Below are 21001 nucleotides of genomic sequence, written 5' to 3' on the forward strand. Positions count from 1 at the left end.
TTGAGAGCACTCCTGGTTCCTTATTGAGGAACATGTCATCAATTAACCTGTTCCAAATATTTTAATTGTAGAGATGTAAATAAAAACTGATTTCATACAAAACACAGACACAATGGCACAACCAGCTACAACCCCTGCTTGACACATACGCCCACATTGAGAGCTGGTCAGAGCTCTACAGTGTCCGGTTAATGATTTACCTGCAGGAGGTCATCACTGAGAACTTCTGTTTTCTCTGCTCTGTGGGTGAGAAAAAATAAACAAGAGAGCACAAATTAGCACTGACAGATGACGGCAGACAAGTGGTTCAATACACTTTGAAAAATATCTGAGGGAAATGACGTTAACCCTGAAACGCTGGCTTCCACAGTTAAATTAAAATCAAAGCTGTGCCCTTGGAATCTGTGGGAATGTTGAAAGAGTGTGTTGATCTTTTTAGTTTGTTTCCATGGCTCAAGCAGTCAAGCAAGTCATGTTTCTCTTCAAACTTCAGTGTGTCCTTAAAGTGAATAAAACGAGCAACAATACAGAAGGTGTGTTTCTGTTTACTCTTTCAGTTTCTTTCTTGTTTGCTCAACAAGCCTTGATTTCCTTAAGCTGCAAGAGCTCAGACTCATGTCTTCATGCGCACAGCATGCAGCCCTGCTCTGCCTGAACTATTAATAGCAAACTAATAGTTGGACTTGAAGAGGTCAGACAGATTAGATTCACTTAAAGAGAGAAGGCTGGGAAAACACAGGCACACCTCAGACTGCTTGTTAATGCCTTCACACGGGGTGGTGGCTTCTTGTTAGAGAGAAGGGACAGTTTACTGCCTGCTGTATTGTTATTTTTTTTCCTTGTGTGCCATAGTTATATTAAGCTCATACAAGCAATACTTCCAATGAATAAGTGCTGTATTTTAGCCAACATCTGAATTTCTAGGGATGAACTAATAAATGGTTGTGAGTAGGGATGGGTACCAGTATGGTTCTGACATAAACGGTAGTAACCAGACCAAAAAGCAGCGCACATTTCGGTGCTTTATTTCGGTGCTTTTTTTTCCTGAGCTGTGATACACTTCTAGCCAATCATTTTGTGTTTCCGAGGATAGTAGGCGGACCCAGGTACATACGTTCTTTTAGAGCAGAGCTACAGATTAAAAATGCCCAAAAGTCTGGCTGTACTTCACAGCAAAAGATGCAAACTCAGCAGCCTGCAACAAGTGCTTTAAGGTGATACTGTGCAAAGGAGGTAACACCTCAAATCCAATGAAACACCTGGCGATGCATAGCGGTTTTTTTAAAAGCCAAGAAATGCACTGTATTTGATAGATTGCTGCGAGACCTCACACCGTGCACATCTACTGCGAGTGTGGTGTCTGTTATCAGACCCGGAGTTAGCAACATCCCCCCAAAACCCGAAGAGGAGAGTCCTGGCCCCTAGCCCTGCCAGTGTAGCAGAAATGATGACGGATGATGATGGCCGCAGCAGCCGTTCTTCTCTGCGTGAGTAGCTTAATGTTGTTCGTGTGTAATTTACGTTGAGTAGGCTAACCACATTATTACATTAATGCACGTAAGCTGAACTAGCAAACACCGTCGTAGTTACATGCAGCTGTCTTCTTGTTTGATGGCAGATGCTCCCTTCACCCTGGCCAAAAAGGCTAAAATGACCAAAGAAAAAGTGGAAAACAGCTAAACATGAGAGGTTTTTGGACAAAGTTTGTGTTGTTTCCATTGTTTAAGCACTGCTTCCAGCCAAGAGTGATGCCATAAATCCCCTATAGCTGCAGAAAAGGCTAACATTGTTTTTTGTTTGTTTTTTTTACAAAAAAAAACAGCTGAACATGAGAGGTTTTTGGACAAAGTGTGTGTTCTCCATTCTTTAAGCACCGGTTCGAGCACCGTTTAAGCACCGGCACCGTTTCAAAAGTACCGGTTTGGTACTGGTATCGGATAAAACCTAAACGATACCCATCCCTAGTTGTGAGTCAAGCAAGGGAGGCATGACATTTAAGTAGTCTACACTGATGCAGTTGTGCCCAATTATTGTGCAAACTTTTCCAAGTGCAGGTTCAGTCCTCCAACTGAGAGAACCTGAAGACAGTCATTTGCCTGAATTTTGGGAGATTTGAGCTCTAAACAAATCCTGGGCCCTCCTCCAAAAACTGCTCTCTATGAACTATGGTAACCTCCACACAGCTGCTTTCAATTACCACACAGAGGCAGGGAGCAAGGAGAAACAGACTGACAGAGAAGGGACCATAGGTTTGGGGTCCGAAGGAAAGATGCACAAATATTTATTTATTTATTTATGTTTTTCAGAGGCGATTAGGGGGGAGTTAAAGACTCCAAACCAGAATAATCTGGAATCTGAGATGAATGGAAAGATGCTCTCCAGAAGAAAGCCACAGTAAAACATCTAATAACCCACAGAAACCTACAGACAAGACTTCAACATAGATGTGGAAAAATGCAAACGCCCCCCCCCCCCACACACACAGTAATGTGCACACATGCAAAAAGTGATTACAAAACCACAATATGCAATCCATGTTTTGGTCTAGTGTACATGCTGGAGTGCTCTTGGTGTGGTCCTGATCTTAAAAATCAAGTACTTTTCCCTTCATTGCAACACTACAGATCACACCCTTGTGCCACTTGGTTATGTCTAGAATCATTTTAATTAATTTAATTTTAGATTAAATATGTTAGCAACCAAAGAAATCATAAGGAGGTTTTGAGAGCAGTACCCTCTTTGTGTCTGATTCCAACCAGTGACTGACAGCAACCTCCAGAAAACACTTGCCAACCAGTTGGAAAATACAGGCCTGTGTGATTGAGGCCTAAGCTGGCCAAGTGGCGCTACCGTTTCACAGATCATTAAACAGGGCATACTATCCAACCAGTTTGTTCAATTGTTCATGTAGATGCTGCAAGACACCCTTGGTTTAGGTCCCTTGCCTGTTTTGAAACAAAAAACCCCTAAATATATCATTTTATTGTTTTTCTGTTGCAAAACCTGAATGAATGCAAAGGTTGAGGTGTTGCACTCACAGCCCTGCGATTGCATCAGCAATTTCCAGTTGCTGGCCTAAATGTAGCTGGTTGAAAGAATATGCATCATATTTCTGATTGCTAACAGAAAGGATCATATTAATAATAAAAAATAAGAAGTAGCCACACTTCTAGGGTACCTCAACAAAAACTGCGGGAAAGGCACTTAAAAAACTCACTGCCATATTCATGCCATTTAAATCCATTTTGCAACTGGCCCAATTAATGACATGTGTGATTTATGAGCTGAATCGAAACCAGACTAAACCATTTACAAGCCAAGAGAAACACAAGAAGTTGACTGGTATCCCTGAGCTAAGCTTCCTGATGCTGATGTGAACAAAGGAACCTGGTGAGATGTGTTTATGACGTGCCCAATCGTGGAGACGCTGGTATTTCACCTAAAAGCAACACTTTAAACCTTTAAATGCAGTGTCACAGAGTCAAAAATAGGCTGTGTGCAGCCAGATCAGAGGACAAACAACAAACAAAACAATAATTGTTTTGCCAGCATCAGCTGACTGACAGTGAATAGAGCTGACCCCGACGTGCCTCACTGAAGCAGCAGCCTCTGGAGAAAAGTGTGTCAACTGTGCGCTGCATGTGACTTCTTAACAACAAGAGCGCCTCGCTGCACGGCCGTGGATGCTGCTTGTTCAGAATGGTAACCATGGTGATCTACTATGAACGCAGAAAGCGATTAAGTAAAGCCGTGAACACAATACAGCGGCTGTTACCGGCCACTCAACACAGTCACTAAACTCAGGAGCCAAAAAGGGTCTGCACTTACAGCAGCAACAGTTGGCAGCTTAAGGCATACGGTAATGGATACTGGGCCTAGATGAAAGGAGCTGGAGGTATAATGGAGTGACTCAGCTCATACGGCGCATCTAATGTGGCTGATTACGTAAGCCGATAAATTAACCTGAAGCATAAGATGGGGATGAACAGCAAAGATGTATAGAGACAGATCAAGATAAAGCTAACTAGGGCTGCCACGATTAGTCGACTAGTCACGATTACGTCGACTATCAAAATCGTCGACGACTGATTTAATAGTCGACGTGTCGTTTGAAGCTTTGTAAGATCCTGAAAGACGTAGGAATAAGTAGCAGGATTTAAGAGTGTAATAACAGACTGAAACAGAAGATGGCAGCACTGCATGTACAAGGATGCCAACTGCCGTTAAACCCCGAAGAAGAAGAAGCTGTGTCCCAGAATTCATAGGCGGCCCAGCTCAGTTTCCAACAATGGTGGCAGCTAGTTGGTTTTACTCTTATTATTCTTTCTGGGTCACAAAATAAACGTTTAACATATTTTCAGGTGAGAATGTAGCTGTGTAAACCTCAAATATCTGCTCAGTTTATCAAGACACCACATATTTTCAAAAGTGCTCCGACGTTTTCAGAGACGTCTGTTACCCACTAGCTCGATAGCTAGCCGGAGGCTAGGCTAGGCTAACTAGAGCCGTGAGAACACCGGACTCCCGGCAAATCGTTTTCAAACCCACCGCCGTCTTTCGCTACTCAGGTTAAATATATATATAAGTCACTTAGATAACTTCAAAATGTTATTGTTTGGCTTTTTTTTAGTATTTTATTTGTTCCTGAGTAAATCGGTTTGGCTGAGATTAAAGTTTTTACACAGCTGAATAAACGTCAAGCAGACAGCTGATTATCAGAAGTGTGAGATGCTCAAGAATTTACTCCGGTGTCCTGTTATATTTTAGATAGCAAGGAGTTTATTAAACCACAACAATCTGCAGATTTCATTAAAATTTAATAAACTATCATCTTGTCTTTATTTTTAGTTAGCACATACCTTAAACACTTAAAGCTGTAAGCTAATGATAGTTATATAAGAGCATATGCTGCTGGTGCAATAAGCTGTATGTCCAATGGATGATCTGATTAGTCGACTAATCGCAAAAATAATCGGTGACTAGTCGACTATCAAAATAATCGTTTGTGGCAGCCCTAAAGCTAACCACCAATATTCATATCCAAATGTTCTAATAATAACTAGGTAATTAAACTACAGTCCAGTGTGCAAAACCGTAAAAGGGATGCAAACAACAATTATTTTCTTGATTCAAAAGTCTCAAATATGACAGAAAGTTGCAGAAATGAGTTTTAAAAATTATTTTGTCAAACTGAAACTTAAATAAGCTCCATGTTTACTATTAGAGTAATTACTGTGGCTGTGTGCAATGAAGTGCCATCTCATTGGCTTTGAAATGGTTGCTTTGAAATTGCAGCAACCACTCATAATTAGCTGCCATCTTCAAAGTGACTGTGGTGCATCAAGGCGGCGATTAAACTGCTATAAGATGGAGTCACCTGCTACAAAGCCACGTGTGCACACGAGATGTGCTCTTCAGCGCAGACTGGCTCAGATTGACTGCAACGCGTCGGCAAATTAGCAATCAGTGTGAGTCAGACTGCAGCTGGGTGGAGACAGGTGACCTCCGACCAGACAACCTTGTGATAAATTGGACGCTGGGTTGTTTACTCATTATGCGTTTATACACCACTCTGCATTCAATCATTAGTTATTACTAGGCTCTGGCTCTCTCTAAAGTGTGCTTTTTATTTCGTCATCTCTTCCTCCCCTCACCCCCAACTGGTCACGGCACATGGCTGCATCCTCCCTAAGCCTGGTTCTGCTAAAGGTTTCATCCTGTTAACAGGGAGTTTTCCTTACCACTGTCGCCAAGTGCTTGCTGAAAGAGGGACGTCTGATTGTTGGGATTTTCACTGTAAAGTTGTATGGTCTGTATTTTTCAATATAAAGTGCCTTGATGTGAGTGCTGTTGTGATTTGGCAACATATGAATTGAATTGACTCCACACTCAACCAAGCAAGCAACTATACTTTTAGTCAATCACCAAATGCAAAAAATATTCAGTGCAGTCACTTGACAACCACCAGTTTTTTCCCCTGGTGACAGGCAGTTTTCTAAGTTATTTGAACTTTTTTTTATGATGGAACCATTATTGAGACACATGGTAGTGATCTTGTTAGTACACTGTCATTTTCAGTCTTTGAGATGTAGCGCTTGGTTTTAAGCAACACTTGGAAACAGCAGCCTAACCTTGCACGTATAGCTTACCAGTGCCACAGAGGCATCCCAGCTGATACATGCCATTGTTAATGTGGAGGGGGAACGCCCAGAGTCACCTATCTTTGTTAGCTCTACGGTGACATTTTGTTGATTCCTGTAGGGAGAGTTTCTTTTCAACTTGAGCCTCTCTTCAAGTCGATCAAGGACTTTCAAATACAATGCATGATTAAATTGCATAACACTCAGCTATGTTGTTAGATATACCATCAAAAGAGGATTATATAATATTGTTGTTTGTAAAGCCAGTTAATTATTAACAATGGGGGAGAAGGATAAAAGCGTTGATGAAAACAGTGCAAGCTGAGAGGATGATATTTAAAAGTATTTGTCAATGTGCTGACCGCACGCCTGGGAGAATAGAGGCACACAACAAAGCAGCTATAATTAAAAGAGATGCAAGTGACTGTGGCAATCTACCTCTGCAACCCAGATTATGTCACACACATCTAAATTTAGTTGAGGTGGTAGGCAGTGGGGTGTGCCAACATGCTTAACTTGAAAAACTCTAAACATTTGAGATGTTTTTCTGGTTCATCTATGTCCGAGTTCCCACACATACATGTGCTTGTCTCACACTTCAGCACCACCCATTATTGCCAAAGTGTTACTGTCACTCTAGTTACTGACATGAAACACAGATAAGACATGTGACGTGCATTTCCAGCTCCTTATGCTTTATTCTCTAACAAGAGTAGATCTCCGATTCAAAATAATTCTTATCTTAAGCTATGCTTTCATCAACTTTGAATGGCAGGTTTGTGGGTTTGATGCGTGCCTAAGATATTAAGGATATACGCTCTCTCACAAGCAGAAAAACTATCTGAAACAAAGTGTTTAGAGCAGCCTGAAGCTGTAACTTTTAACTCACCGGAGGCTTTGTTCATGTTTAATATGCAGATCATCAACTGTATGGCAAAAAAAAAATAGGAAAAGCATATGAAGTCCCCATTAACTGAAAGTTATATGGAGTAAAATTCTCACTTCATTCAAGGTCTGTGAGCGTTCATTTTAATGCAGACAGCAGTCATAGTCTATAACTTCCTATTGCCAAGTTATCTCCTCCAAAGGTGTCACTATCTGAGCACATTACCTGCCGCAAACAAAGATAGACAAAGGGTCAGAAAGTTCATTGACAGCAAGCCACAGTAATCTAAAAGGAGAGGAGAAAATAAAATCCCCAACATGAATCACATGCCGCTATCTTTCTGTTTCACTGTCTTGATTCAACATCAGTTCTCCCGAAACTCTCTCTCCTTCTTCTTTAGAAAGCGTGGCTCTGGGACGCAGCTTCCTGTTTGTAGAAGGAGAGATTTCCTCAGAGCGGCTGCTCGCTGGACACAGTGTTCTGCCTTCGCACAATCACAGGAACCCAGGGGGGCCGGCCGAGACGGCCTTTTGCACTCCCAGGCTTTTTGCAGACTCAAGCAGCCACAAACATAATGGACGAAACAGAGCATGCTCGCTTTGCTCCAAATCCAACCGCTGACAGACCACTCACTCAGAAGGCCGTGCATATGAGTGTATGAGGGATTAACCCTACTTGTGCATACATAAGAGCAAGTAACTACTGCATGCACACACGTGTCTGTTTTCTGCATTACACTCTCTCCACTTCTAATTTACTGCTGCTGAGTGCAGACAGGGAATTATGAGTATTCCAGCTGTCCTGCTTCTCCTGGTCCTGAGTTTTTGGCTTTAGGAGCAGAATATCTCCATAGACCTCCATGTCAGTGCTGCTGTTGCTAAAGTAAACACAGAATGCGCATCAACACACTAATAACCGCAACTTAACAAAGCTGCCAACAACTTATTTTCTGCCAGCCCTGTCTGCTCATGTGCATTTTCATTTACTGCTGATTAGTTGGTCGATTTATTACTTATAAATGTTACAAGTCCAAACTACACAAATTATTTCTAAATTAGGCAAAGTGTATAACACACATCTGTCATCCTATATCTGCACTGCCTGACTGATATATAAATCATATAAAACAGTACAATAGAAATAAAACTGAAATTAAATCGCTTTGAGTTTGGATTTTGCAACTTATATATTCTATTTTTTAAACCACTGTTAACCATTGTAAAAAAATAAAATAAAAAAATCCTTGAACCCACCTGTTAGGGTCTTTTATCTGGTACCATCCACTGTTGGCTGTGCCCAATATCTGCCTAAGGTGCATACCCATAACACCTGACATCATGAGAAAAACCTCTGAGGGTGAAAAGATCCTTTGACATGTCTCACCCTCATGTTTTCACAAGGCTGAGCTTATCGCCAGCTTTAGATATCCAGTTACACAGGGACAGCATGTGTCATCACACAGAAACATAAAAGCACTTGCCGACAGGTCCACACACGACAAAATAAACCCTTACTTATTTTTTCTAAGAACGGATCTAGCCTCAACACTGCCGCACGCCTCAAATTCAAAGGAATGACGAAAGGAGATTTGCTATGCTCTTCTCTGTTTTCTTTCCTTTATATATGATTACAATGACGGATGTGAATATTAAACCATATCTCAGGCTTTGGACTGCTTTAAAGCTCCATTTCAGACAGTTTTAATAATTGAGGATATCACTTCTGGAGTGATCTCAGCCACACAGCTCTGGATGCCAGCGCTGAAGCAGCTGCTCAAACTTTCTGTTTGCAAGGGTCAGCCAATCAACCAGAAGAGCGTTGTGTTAAAGAGAGATGAGCTAAAACACTGGTTTTCAGACCCATTATTGAGTGAAGGGCTCCGTCAAGAATAAAAGAGGGCTATTTTTAACTGTAAAACAACCCAAAAATAAAAGTGGAGGCGGCACATAAAGCCACTGCCACGGTCTCATAGGCTTTAGAGTCAGCACAGCGCTTGAATTTGATGCCTACACTCAGCTGCACGGGGGCAAGCAGGAAAAGACATGGACTAGACAGCAAAGGTTTAACCCCTTTGTCACAGACATAATCAGTATAGTGTTCATGAGATATCAGACACAGACTCTTATCATTTTATATGACTAACAGCTGATATGGTAGGAAACCCAGTATCTTTTATAACTGTTTTTAATGCTCTAATAATAAATGGCCAGGTTTGAAATCTTCACCCTCTTCTACATAAGCACTTACCAAAAAAACCATTTGAAAAGCTGCTAAATCAGTTCAGCCTTAAGAGTTTTTCATCCTTCAGTCTGGTTGTCAAACGATTCATTCATGAAACCTGCTCTACTTGCCAGTGTAGCCTTTCCTTTTATTAGGTTTTTTTTTAATTAATATCAGTTCATGTGACTCTCTTTCTTTGAATTTCACAGTCAGAACTGCTACCAAACAAGTTGGTGTTAATTTACAATAAGGTTAAGAGTTAAATTCCGGTCCAACAAGCTTTAGAAAGCTGCTCAGAACAGCAAGAAGAAAAGTGTGTCTGCTAGTTCGCCTGTAAAGCTTCGGAGCTGAACACAATACTTGCCTGCCGACTGTTTGATTGGCGAGCTGTTTCATCCGATTGAACTGCTTCTTCATTTTCGCTCCCTTGCCAGTTTAGTCGTCCGAAGTTAAGCTTCAAAACCGGCCTTTGGTTTGTCATGAACTTCACAAGGGGGCCTCTCCCAATTTTCCAAGCTGTCGCTATGACAGGGAAAAACAAGCGAGAGCCATTGAGCCCAAAGCCAATTAAAAATAGTTCGTAGCCGAGCTAGCCCCCCGAGCTAGCCCTTCCCAAGTGGAAATTCTAGGCAAAAGTTCCCGCTGGGGGCGACGGCATGACCCGCGAACCTCCTTTTTGGTATCCTTGCGTGCATTAAAGTCCCAAAGTAACCCGTGGCTAACTTTCACCGGCTCCGGCGGCTTTTCATGGCTCCTCTCGGTTGCTGGCTTGTCTGTTAGCCGAATAGCTAACACTGTTAGGGGAGCTGGATAATCCGTCGGCCGCTTTTTTCCACCAGAGCACAGCAGATGACTGAGAGCTGAATGCGCAGCAGCAGCACCTCACCTCTGCCACTGCCAACACACACACACACACAGCGGCAGGAAGTAACGTAAGTGCACGGCCAGCATCTGCCAGGCAGCACCACCTCCACCTGGACACTGCCAGGAGAAACCTACTCAAAACAATGCCCTCCTAAACTAAAACACCAGGATGTTTGTTTGTTTTTGTTTTTCATTTCTATCACTAATATTAGTATAGTGGAAAATGGGGGAAGGGGGGGTACAAAGGGCTTCTAGCAATATATATATCACTATCATATAATATCACTAATATAGTGAAAATTAAAAAAAACAGACACATTTTTGGTTTTAGCTCAAATGGGTTGAATGCACTTAAACCTTGTGGATCTAGTTAATATAAAGCATCTAGGAGTTTGCTCACAGGGTTTCCACATAGAACCACATTCATTTTGTTCAACCTTCTTTCCTCTTCCCAGCAGCTTAAAATGGTTTAAAAAATAGTATCTACAATGGTGTGAAAAAGGAAGCTTTCTTTCTTCAGTCAGTTCTGTGAAAAACTAAGTGCAAGTGATTGAGCCGCTTGTAGAGCTACCTTTAGGAGCAGTAATTTCAGGTGTTTGCTTTCTGTGTGAGTTTATCAGTCTCTTGCATATTTGTTGGGGAGGTTTGGCCCAAACCTCTTTACAGTGTTGTTTCAGTTTATTGAGGTTTGCAGGCTGTTTCTTATGCTCAGCTCTCTTGAGATCCCGCCACAGCACTTCAGTCAGGCTGAGTGATTGCAGCACCTTTCCTTCCTGTTTCAGTCTTTCTGTTGGAGCTCATATTTGACTCCAGATATTTGCATGTACAGAGGAGTTCACGGCCGACTAAATGACTGCAAGGCTCCCAGATCCTGTGTCTATAAAACAAGCCCAAATCGCCCCTCCACCACCGTGCTTGAAAGCTGGTCTGAGGTGTTTTTGTGCTTGTTCGGGTTTTGCCAAACACGGCACTGTGCATTATGGCCAGACATCTCCACTTTGTTCTTGCCTTGTTCCAAAAGTCTTGTGGTTTGTTCAGATGCAACTTTGGAAACCTAAACCATGCTTCCATGTTTGTTTGTTTGTTTGTTTTCTTGGGGGGGGGGGGGGGGGGTAGAAAGGGCTCATGGCAACCTTTCCAAACAAGTCATACTTGTTTTTTTCTAATTGTACTGTCATGAACTTTAATATTTAATGAGTTACTGAAGCCTGCAGAGTCTAAGATGTAGCTCAAGGGTTTTTGTTTTTCAGTTTCTCTGAGCATTGCACGGTTTGACCTCGGAGTAAATGTGCTCTCTTGTGGTATTATGTTAATGCACCTGAATGCTCCAGACCTACAAACTGCCAAAACAGAGGTGCTCACACTTGCTAATGGCCAATGAATCAAGTGCATTAGCAGCTGGCTCCTTCTGACCCTCTTAATTCCAACAGAAGTAGTTGAGGGTGTGCTTAAAAACCTTCTTTGTTTCACACAACTGTAGATTTAACTTTGTTAGCTTGTTTGTGAATTTGTAAATATTTCCTGCTTTATGTTTCCTGCAGGCTTGAAAGCCCTCTATATGCTCATTCACGCAGTGTATGTTTTTGGCCAATAATTTGTTCTACTGTAAAACTTAAAACTATAGGAATTTGTTTTAAGTTCCAGTAATGAACTTTGACTCCAGTAATGTTCCTTTTCTTTAACATGAAGATGGACCACATCATTAACTACAGTCACACCACCAAAAATTCACTATGCAAAATCTAATAAAAGTCTCCAGACTCATTGTATTTAAGCAAAGGAAAAAAAGACTTAATTTAAACTGGCAGGACAGATAAGAGCCTTTGGTTTGCTGCTTTCCTAAACGACAAGTCACTAAAATCTAAAGAAAAAAACATATTACCATTTGAATATATTCTGACCTAAGCCAGTCAAAAATACAATAAAAAAGTTTCACTGACCTGAAACAAAAGAAATTAGGCACATTATAAAACAAAAAGATAAGGAAAAAATGCAAGTAAAGATGGGACTTTCCACAAAGACCAGTGACTAAACAGCTTGGAAGTGAAAAAAATGGGAGCAGGGTATGCAGCTGCTGCAAAAGACACTTTCAAAGCTGTTGATATTACAGACTTTTTATGTGGCTTTATGTTAATAATAATTAGGAATTTCATTCAACTGATAAAGATCTACTCTTTTAACGTGGCTTCCAGGGTTTAATGATCTCAAATTTATGTCAAACCCACCAAGAATGAACACAAAAGATGTTCTTTCTAATAAATAAATAAATAAAACGAAAGCAATGACAATACACAGAAAGAGATGGATTTTACAGGAAGCATTGGCATCACCAAGTCTGGGAATGGAGCCCACATCCTTTTTGCTATGCAGCAATAAAAAAGGCTATATATTCACCCTTAATGCCATTCAACTCAAGTAACCGACACCAGTGAAATGGCTCCAAAAGACTTATGCCAAGAGCCAAATGCATTACGCTTCTGTAAGATCGAAACTGTGGATTTTAAAGATTTGCCACTCAGCTGTTCATTAATGCAGTCATGTGGATTGTTCGGAAATCACTCTGACAGTATCAGACTGTTTAATGCAAACCTCACAGCTGCTTATTACAGTCTTTGTCTCATGATCTCAGCAGCTGTACACTTTGTTATCTTCCTGTGCAGAATTCAAAAGGATTAATTGTCTGATCACCTGAGTGACATTCGGTGTCCTCAGTGAGACTGACTTTAACGTGGTGGGATTTCCCTTTCAGTTTGCCCACACCTGTGTCAGAGGTCCAATTTCATATGTTATTGTTCTGCATATGCACGCCTACGTGCTTATTTAACTCTTTTGATCGTTGTGGTTTTGTTAGTGTTATCCTGTAAGAGCTGGTTTACCTCACACACCTTTTTTTTCTTCCAGCTGTCCCCTGTAGGGGTCGCTACTGCGGATCATCTGCCTCCCATCTGAACCGATCCAGAGCTTTCTGTCACACCAGCCCTCTGCATGAACGTCCTCTCTGGCAGCTCCAAATTTAACATATTTTGTCTAGGGTATCATCCGATGAAGAAGATATCTCAAACATACGTAATAAAAAATGTCTGAACATTTTTGTGTCGACTTTCATGTCTAATTTATTTATAGCCTATACCACACTGAAACAACAGAAGCTGACCCAAAGTGCTTCAAAGACAGGTGCATTTGGATCCCAGGTCTCAAAATAAATAATAAATAAATAAATAATCCAGTTTCAAAATATTTCAAGGTGTTTCCCCCCATGTATTAACTAATTATTATAGAAACTAACAATCACAGTGATTCAGTGGCCCATTAAAATGTGTCAAAAATGTGCTAATTGGTCATGATTCATCTCATAAATCACGACACACCGTTCTCCCCTGCATAAGTGGTCTTTATACGTTAAAGGTATTAATGTTGGTATTGGTATTGTCTGTACTGACCCTCTATTTATTTGGTATATTGTGGAGGTAAGCATCAACGACACAGCTCTCAGTTCTCACTCCTTCTTTATTCGTCTCCAACATCAACTGCGCATATCGCGCCACAAAACACAGGAACACACTTCCTCTACACTGGGTGTGAGTGGAGCCCTCTAGTGGTCCACCACAATATGATCAATACTAACATTTGCAGTACTGCACAAAAGTACTGCAGCACTGCGTTGCTTTTTCCCCCCTTTAACCTCTCGAGGTTTATTTCCTCCTTTTTCAAAATAAGAGCACCTGTAGTACTCTTAATCTGAAAAGCAAACCCAAGCCGGAGGTGATTATATTTTGCTTCCGGGCAGTTGTTTATTCATACATTTTCAGCTCCAAGTAGTTTGTAAATAGGCAGCGATATTTATAACCTCGTTACGTACCGGTTATTATTTCTGCCATCTCGTAACTTGCAGGCTTTTCACCAGGACTTCCGCCTCCCGACTACGCTCGCGGTGTTTTCTCTGCAGTTTTACTAGTTAGCTTGTAGCAGGTAACCAGAGCCCAGCAGGTGGACGAGCAGCAGGACGGGAATCACCAATGGCAGCTCGGCAACCCTTCACAGACACGGACACTGCTGATGAAGCAGTGAGGGCGACGTGTGACGATGCAACCACATGCAAAAGGTAACAACATCATTTGGAGTCAGTAAAGGTAACGTAAGGCGAAGAAGTCAAAGGCTAAAGCTCATTCTGCATGAGTCAGTTACCCTGATATTTCAATGCTATCGTTATTTACAGCAACACCATTGAAATACAGAAACTCCTCTCTGGTTGTTGTTGACACAACTAGGCTGTTTAGTAGTATTGTTTGTGGGTTTCTATCATAAGCATCAATTTAATATTTCAATGAGTAATCTGGCTTTGAATGTATGACACAGCTTCATGTAGTATATAAAATCTATGTTATAGGTTTGCTACCAGTAAAGGCTACTGGAAGGACCCTTATATCCAATACTTTGTAAGATCTGTAGGAGACCGAAAGGCCCCTGAAATCAACAGAGGCAAGTAATGAAGCAGCTTTCCTTAAAACCACGTGGCCTTTTATAGCTTGTTGGACAATCTCTGTCTAGTATTTGTAATATAATTTCATAATTTGTCATTTAACATATAAGCTGGTGAAATATAACCAGCTCATAACACTTGTTGTACAGTTTAGTTAGTTTTTGCGTGTCTCATGTGATTTGACAGGTTACTACGCCCGTGTGCAGGGAGTGAACCACCTCCTCGATGCGTTTCTAAGGAAAACACAGTGTGACTGTCAAGTCATCAACCTGGGTGCTGGACTGGATACCACATTTTGGAGGCTAAAGGTTTGCAAGCAATCAGCTTGCTCTAAATCTGATTTTCATTAATCTGTGACTTTAATCATGTCTCATGTTGTGACGTGACTGCATCCAAATACCTTCTATTTGCCCTCAAAAAACTTACTGCTAATCTTGTGTGTTTATATGTGTTATAGGATGAAAACCTCATGCCACGGAAGTTCTTTGAAGTTGACTTTCCAACTGTTGTGGCAAGGAAAATACACAATATAAAGTAAGACAACGTGATTTTTCTGCTGTATTCCAGTCTTTAAAATTCTAAGTTTGAACTTGCATATTAGTCATCGTTTTAGGTTTAATTATCTTAATTTATATCCATTAAATATATAACAAGATCACCCAAGGCTGAACCTTTTGTGCATGCATGCAAGAATCAAATGCCTGGATCTGGGATTTTTCTAGGGGAATGAAGCGAGCCTCATTCAATGATATTTGCATACAGAATGGTTCTTATAACCTCCTCTGCGGATTTAATTATGACTAAATGAAAGGAAAGGGAATGTCATGTTTATATTGGTTTCTTTGGTGACTGTAATGTAGAGGAGCGATCCATAGAGGGAGCTAGAGCCTCTTGTTTCATAAAAAAGATCATTTACAGCTGGGCCACAAAAGGGCTGGAGTAACATCGTAACTGTATTTGCAAAACAAATCAGCCTGTAAGAAAAATTTAAACGCCACATTAATTAATTTACTAACAGGGAATTTGAGTTGAAAAATACACTAAAAGCTACATGCACTTAATGAACTAATAATTATATAGTTCTGATTTGTATATTTATAATGTATAAATACATTTTTAACACTTTGGAACTGAAAATCTCTGCTAGTTTGTATGAACACCTGGATACTTATTTACTGCTGATATTCTGTTTTAATTATGACTTTGCTTTCTTTGATTAGAACAAAACCTCCTCTGTCCAAACCCATCATCGAAACCCACTCAACAGACTCCTTACTGCTAGGTACGCAGTAACTGGTGCAGTTATTTTGGTATCCAGATGATGCTTCAGTGGCTTTAAATACCAATTATATGACTCCAACTCTTTCTAACTGTGGTTCTGTCTTTCTCCAGATGCCCACAGCCTCGAATCAGATCGTTACTGTATCATTGGGGCGGACCTCAGAGACATCTCCAGTTTGGATGAAAAACTGAAAAAGTTTCAACTTAACCCAGAGTATGTGTTATACATTTTTGTATTTTATCTCTTAAATGGAAAAATCTATTTTAAAAAAGCTCCCTATCATTCCACTTTATTAGTACCTTTTACAGCTCTCTATCAGTTGTAATTTGTTTTCGCTCAGGGCCTCAAGAATTGCAGCTTATCTCTTTGTTGTGTGTAAGTAGCTGAAGATAACAAGAGGCACCCTACTGATGTGTGTGGCTGCAAAGCAGATGGAATGTCAACCTTCTGCAGCTTGCATGCCACGCCCATAAGGCACGCTTGAGTATGAAACACTAAAACTCAGTCAGACTTAAAATGCGTCTGTATGCTTAGTCATGGTTTTGCTTACATTCTGCTAAACATGCTAACTCGGGGAGCTAGCATGACTCATGAACAGCAGATCTGAGCGCTAATTTGTTCTATTGCGAAACGCGACATGGAAGATTCATTTTAACCGCCATAGTTGTAGTTTATTTATATTATTGTGTTTCTTTGTATGCCACACACCACTGCATTTACAGGTACATGACACATACAACTCTGCAACACACAAAAAGAGCCAGCGAGAAACACAAGCAAAAGTTTTGTCCCTTTAGAAATGATCATTTAAAAATTGCATTTGTGAAACATGCAAGTGTGACACATGTCTCAAATAAATACATTTTAAAAGAAATATTTTACACAGCACTGTAGATTATTTATGACTTATTACAAATGAGCTTTTTTAAGTTTAAAATTATGCAGGATTCTGTTTAAGATCTGTAGAAAAAAATGTTTGAAATAAGAGTTTAGAATATTGTGTCTTGCACTTCCTGTGCGTTAGGAGCCCAAAACTCTTAGTAGAACCATGAGGTCACTGAGCAATTGGGGAGCCTGTAAACGATGTGCAAAATGTACGTTCTTGTCTCTTGCGCACAGAGATTCCTACAGATTTTCTGAACTTTTTGATGTTACTGCCATCAAAAAACGTTTTTCTTACAATGCTACATTTTCTTACTGTGACATTTCTGTGTTCTATTGTGAATAAAATATGGGTTTGTGAGATTTGGAAATCATTTGCTTTTTAATTTTTCATTTACATTTTACACAGTAATTGGCTTTATAAATGAAACACAAAGAACCTTAATAGTGGTGTGCTTTTATGGTTTCCTGTTCTGTCTATTATATGAATGTGTACCTCATAATAGATTATTCATTTTTAAGTTATTGTGTTATTGTGGTTGCCTTTACAACCTTAGACACCACTTTAATACATTTTTTTTTTTATGAGGAATCTTTACAGCCACCTTCTATCCTTCAGCTGTTTGATATTTAGATTTCAGCTGTAGCATCACTTTACCAGTTGTGTTGAATGAAAATAGGGCATAGAGAGATAAGACAAGGACATTTTTGCAGCAGGGCCAGTGGACCTTTTCGAGATAGCTGGGAACTTTTTTTTTTTGGCCTAATTTACTATTGAAAGCTTGCATAAGAACAGGAAGCTGTTTTTTCCCCATCTACCAGCATTATAGGAATATGAGCACCTTCACTTTTTTCCACTACACTGGATTAAATGAAGACATTTCTGCACATTATATTCTTCTGCATGTGGATAAATGTTTTGTCTTTGCCGAGATCTCACTAAGTGCATTCTTGATATGTTGTTCTTTTACGTGCTGGTCTCGTCTCCAGGTTACCGACATTGCTTCTGTCAGAGTGTGTGCTGGTCTACATGACACCATCTCACTCCTCCAACCTTGTTCACTGGGCAGCAGAAACCTTTCACACTGCCATGTTCATCAACTATGAACAGGTAAACAAATTTAACAACTTCATAATTAAGTACTTGTTTTTTTTTTTCCCAAGCATTAGTTGCAAATTCTTTTGTACCTTTCTAGTCATCAACTGTTTGCAACCTAAGTACGACACACTGAGTATTTGAAATGCTTCATGTAGATTGGAGCTGAGTAACAGGGAGCAAAATGTGATTTATGCGCTGTCTTTGTGTCCAGGTCAACATGAGCGATCGATTTGGTCAAGTGATGATCGAGAACCTGCAGCGTCGCCAGTGCACCCTGGCGGGAGTGGAGGCCTGCCAGACTCTGGACTCTCAGGTAACCTCCATCTCATCAGTGACTTTGTTAGCATCAATACACATCATGAGGGATTATGAGCAGGTTAACTAGCTGTCAAGTTTTAGACAGACCCCCAACAAGTTGAGTCCCCTCACTCAGCCTGGAGAAGGTTTTTTTCTCTTGTTAAAAATGAGTTTTTCCTTCCCACTGTTGCCAAGTACTTGCTCACATGGGGTCGGCTGATTTTGGAGGTTTTCTCTTTATTATTGTGAGGTCTTTACCTTACAATAATAAAGCTCCTTATATAAAATTGAATTGAACATCCAAGAGATGCTGTGTACACTAACAAATGACACTGCGTTGCTGGTTGTATTATTTATTTTGTTTTGGGAGGACATTAATTTGTCTTCGTTTGCAGAAGGATCGGTTTCTGAAAACTGGCTGGGAACACGTTGACGCTCTAGATATGATGACGGTCTACACTATGCTCCCTCAGGATGATGTGGCAAGGTAATGCAGGCAGTATCAAGAATCTTGAGGCAACTGTTGTTGCTATTTGGGGCTATATAAATGCTTTCTCTATGGAAGGATGGATATCTGATATCTGCTATCTGGTCTGTGCTTCTGTAGAAATTACCCAAACACTTATTATGTAACTCTATGTAATGTTTGGTTACGTTATGTCATGATGCACTAAAGTACTGTCAGAGTGCTGGCTCTGCACCAGCAATGGCTCTGCGTTGGTGGAAAAGAGTTTATTTTACTGTCTTTTTTTCCCCATCTCCACCTGTGTGTGGATGGTGGAGGGATTTCTAGTATTCAGGTCCTCTAACATATCAACATATAGCTGCTTTATTTATCTTGGTTAAATAAAGCAGCTCAGCTGTGCTGAAGCAGACGATTCTGAACTTATTTGAATGCTTTAAATGTTTATAACCCTTTTCACTTTTCCGATACGGATATTACAAGTTAGCTCATTTGCAGTTGGTAAATGGAAGTGCTGTGAATGCCGTGGCAGAGTCATGATTTACACATTTTGGTAAATTTCCAGGGCCATTTACCCGAAATTCGCTTCTTGTCGTCCATGAACTCGTGACCTTGCTGACTCATTAAAACACTCTTTTATTTCAAATCCTTCCCCTTTCTCCACCTCTCTGCTCTTTTCCCACAGTGCCTTCACTTCCTTATTTTACCATTATACATTTACACTGGATTAAGTAAGCAAATATATATTTAGCAAATCAAATGTTCCACATTTTTTCCTCATTTTCAGCTATGAATTCATCTTTATCTGTTTTTTTTTAAATATGGAAATGTTTTTAAAATTGTTTCACTTAATTATGTCTTATGTCTTTATATACATTAGTTGAGTTTTATGTGATTTTTAGCTCATTAAAGAATTTTTAAGCTTAATCTATATCTCCAGTTTTCTTATTGTCGATAGGTCCGGCTTTGGTGGTTACGTTTGATACTCGCCGAGCGTAGAGTGCACTTGCTCGGGTTCTTGTCTTGCTTCTTCATCTTAATCCAGTTAAATTGCGACTGTTACCATTTTATGCGCTAGTAAAGCTGCCAGTGAAGGCCAGTAAAGTTTGAAGTCCTGACATTATAATTGATGTCCATTTTTATGGATTCTCTGACTGGAGATAACGAGAATATTGAATATTGTATATGGAATGTTGTGGAGTTTTACTATGAGGAATTCATCTGGAAAAAGCCTCGGTGAAAGGTATTTATAGGATTGTTGCATTATCCAGTACTGTGAATCAAGCCCCCCCGATTTATTTATATTGTTTTTTGAGTGCAGAAATCTATTGAAACCTAGTTTGAAATCATTCAGTGTTGCTTCAGTTTAGCTTTTTTAAGGTCCCGCCACAGTCTACATGACTGTAGCTTCCTGAAATGAAAAGTCACATTTTAAGACAAAGTCTTGAGTAGATTTTCATTTCTTTCAGAATTGAGCGTCTGGAGTTCTTGGATGAGAAGGAACTGTTGCAACAACTTCTTCAGCACTACAATATCTGCTGGGCCACCAAGGATAAGCTTAATCTGGGTAATGCACACTTTAATGTTAGCCTTATGAATGGACACGTAAGCTGTGAGAGGACATCAAAGTGACAGACGCTATGTTTCAGGATGTTCTCTGACTACAATGGTGACAAACTGACTGTCAGCGTGTTTACTTTGTCGTACTCGTGCGTGTTTTTCAGATCCCCCGCTCATCAGTTTGAATGTCTGCTGTGGCCATTAACAAGAACAGGTCATGTTCTCTTTCCACAGGTCTCTCTCAGTTGGCGTTTTGAGCATTAAATTGCGCCACTTTTTGTGTGTGTCCGCCAAAACCAACAGCGGGAGAAGACGTGTTAAAGGAGGCCTAAGGAAAGAGGAAGTCATTAATTCTCTGCCGAGCCCCGCATCTGGGATTCGTTCCGGTGTGAAAAGTCCCGGCCTCAGCAAAATGCAGTTTCACAAGCATCCTTGATATCCCTGTATGTGTCGAAGACATGATGAGAATTGTGAACATGTCCAAAACATCAACAAATCTGCTCTTGTGTGATGGAGATGAAAGAATGTATTAAGAATCACAGATGTTACTTATTTGTGCTTTCCTGATTTTCATGTGCCATTTTAATTTAATTTATTGATCAGATTATTACTTGCATGCCATAAATAGTGAAATACATACAAATGCTCGTTAATTTCACATTTACCTGCAAAATGTTGACCCTAGCTGAGAGAAAGTGACAGATTAGTTTGTTATTGATTATATTTGATGATCAATCAAGTGCAGATAATTAAAGAAAATCTTTTGTGTAAGATGTCGTTGAACTGTCAGTTATCTACTTTGTTATGGACGTCATATCTGAACGATTA

General features: G+C 40.2%; 2 protein-coding genes across 12 annotated transcripts in view; one reads left to right on the top strand and one right to left on the bottom strand.

Moving 5' to 3' along the window:
* arhgap17a (Rho GTPase activating protein 17a) overlaps nt 1–10159 on the bottom strand; it is a 34603-nt gene extending 24444 nt beyond the window's left edge. For 4 of the 10 annotated variants that reach the window (XM_082543852.1, XM_082543851.1, XM_082543849.1 and 1 more), the window contains exons 1-2: nt 9611–10158; nt 201–240 (exon numbers count right to left, since the gene is read on the bottom strand). In XM_082543852.1, the coding sequence (XP_082399978.1) occupies nt 201–240; nt 9611–9663 (93 nt within the window). In that variant the 5' untranslated portion in view covers nt 9664–10158. Of the gene's footprint in view, nt 1–200; nt 241–9610 lie in introns of all 10 variants that reach the window. The other 6 variants (XM_082543850.1, XM_082543847.1, XM_082543845.1 and 3 more) reach the window with 3 other exon arrangements.
* Nucleotides 10160–13827: 3668 nt separating this feature from the next.
* Nucleotides 13828–20950, top strand: lcmt1 (leucine carboxyl methyltransferase 1). 2 transcript variants are annotated; one of them, XM_082543855.1, is made up of 11 exons: nt 13829–14212; nt 14498–14589; nt 14777–14898; nt 15048–15124; nt 15811–15872; nt 15983–16085; nt 17745–17865; nt 18065–18166; nt 18546–18637; nt 20083–20180; nt 20408–20950. In XM_082543855.1, exons 1-11 carry the CDS (start codon nt 14127–14129, stop codon nt 20428–20430), a joined length of 978 nt encoding a protein of 325 aa, XP_082399981.1. In that variant the 5' UTR covers nt 13829–14126; the 3' UTR covers nt 20431–20950. The 2 variants fall into 2 exon arrangements, with proteins under 2 accessions (XP_082399982.1, XP_082399981.1); XM_082543856.1 differs by lacking the exon at nt 14498–14589 and having other exon boundaries at nt 13828–14212.
* Nucleotides 20951–21001: the final 51 nt, after the last annotated feature.

Source organism: Aulonocara stuartgranti, assembly GCF_965226115.1.
Source record: "Aulonocara stuartgranti genome assembly, chromosome: 8".
In the NCBI taxonomy this organism is placed as follows: Eukaryota; Metazoa; Chordata; class Actinopteri; order Cichliformes; family Cichlidae; genus Aulonocara; species Aulonocara stuartgranti.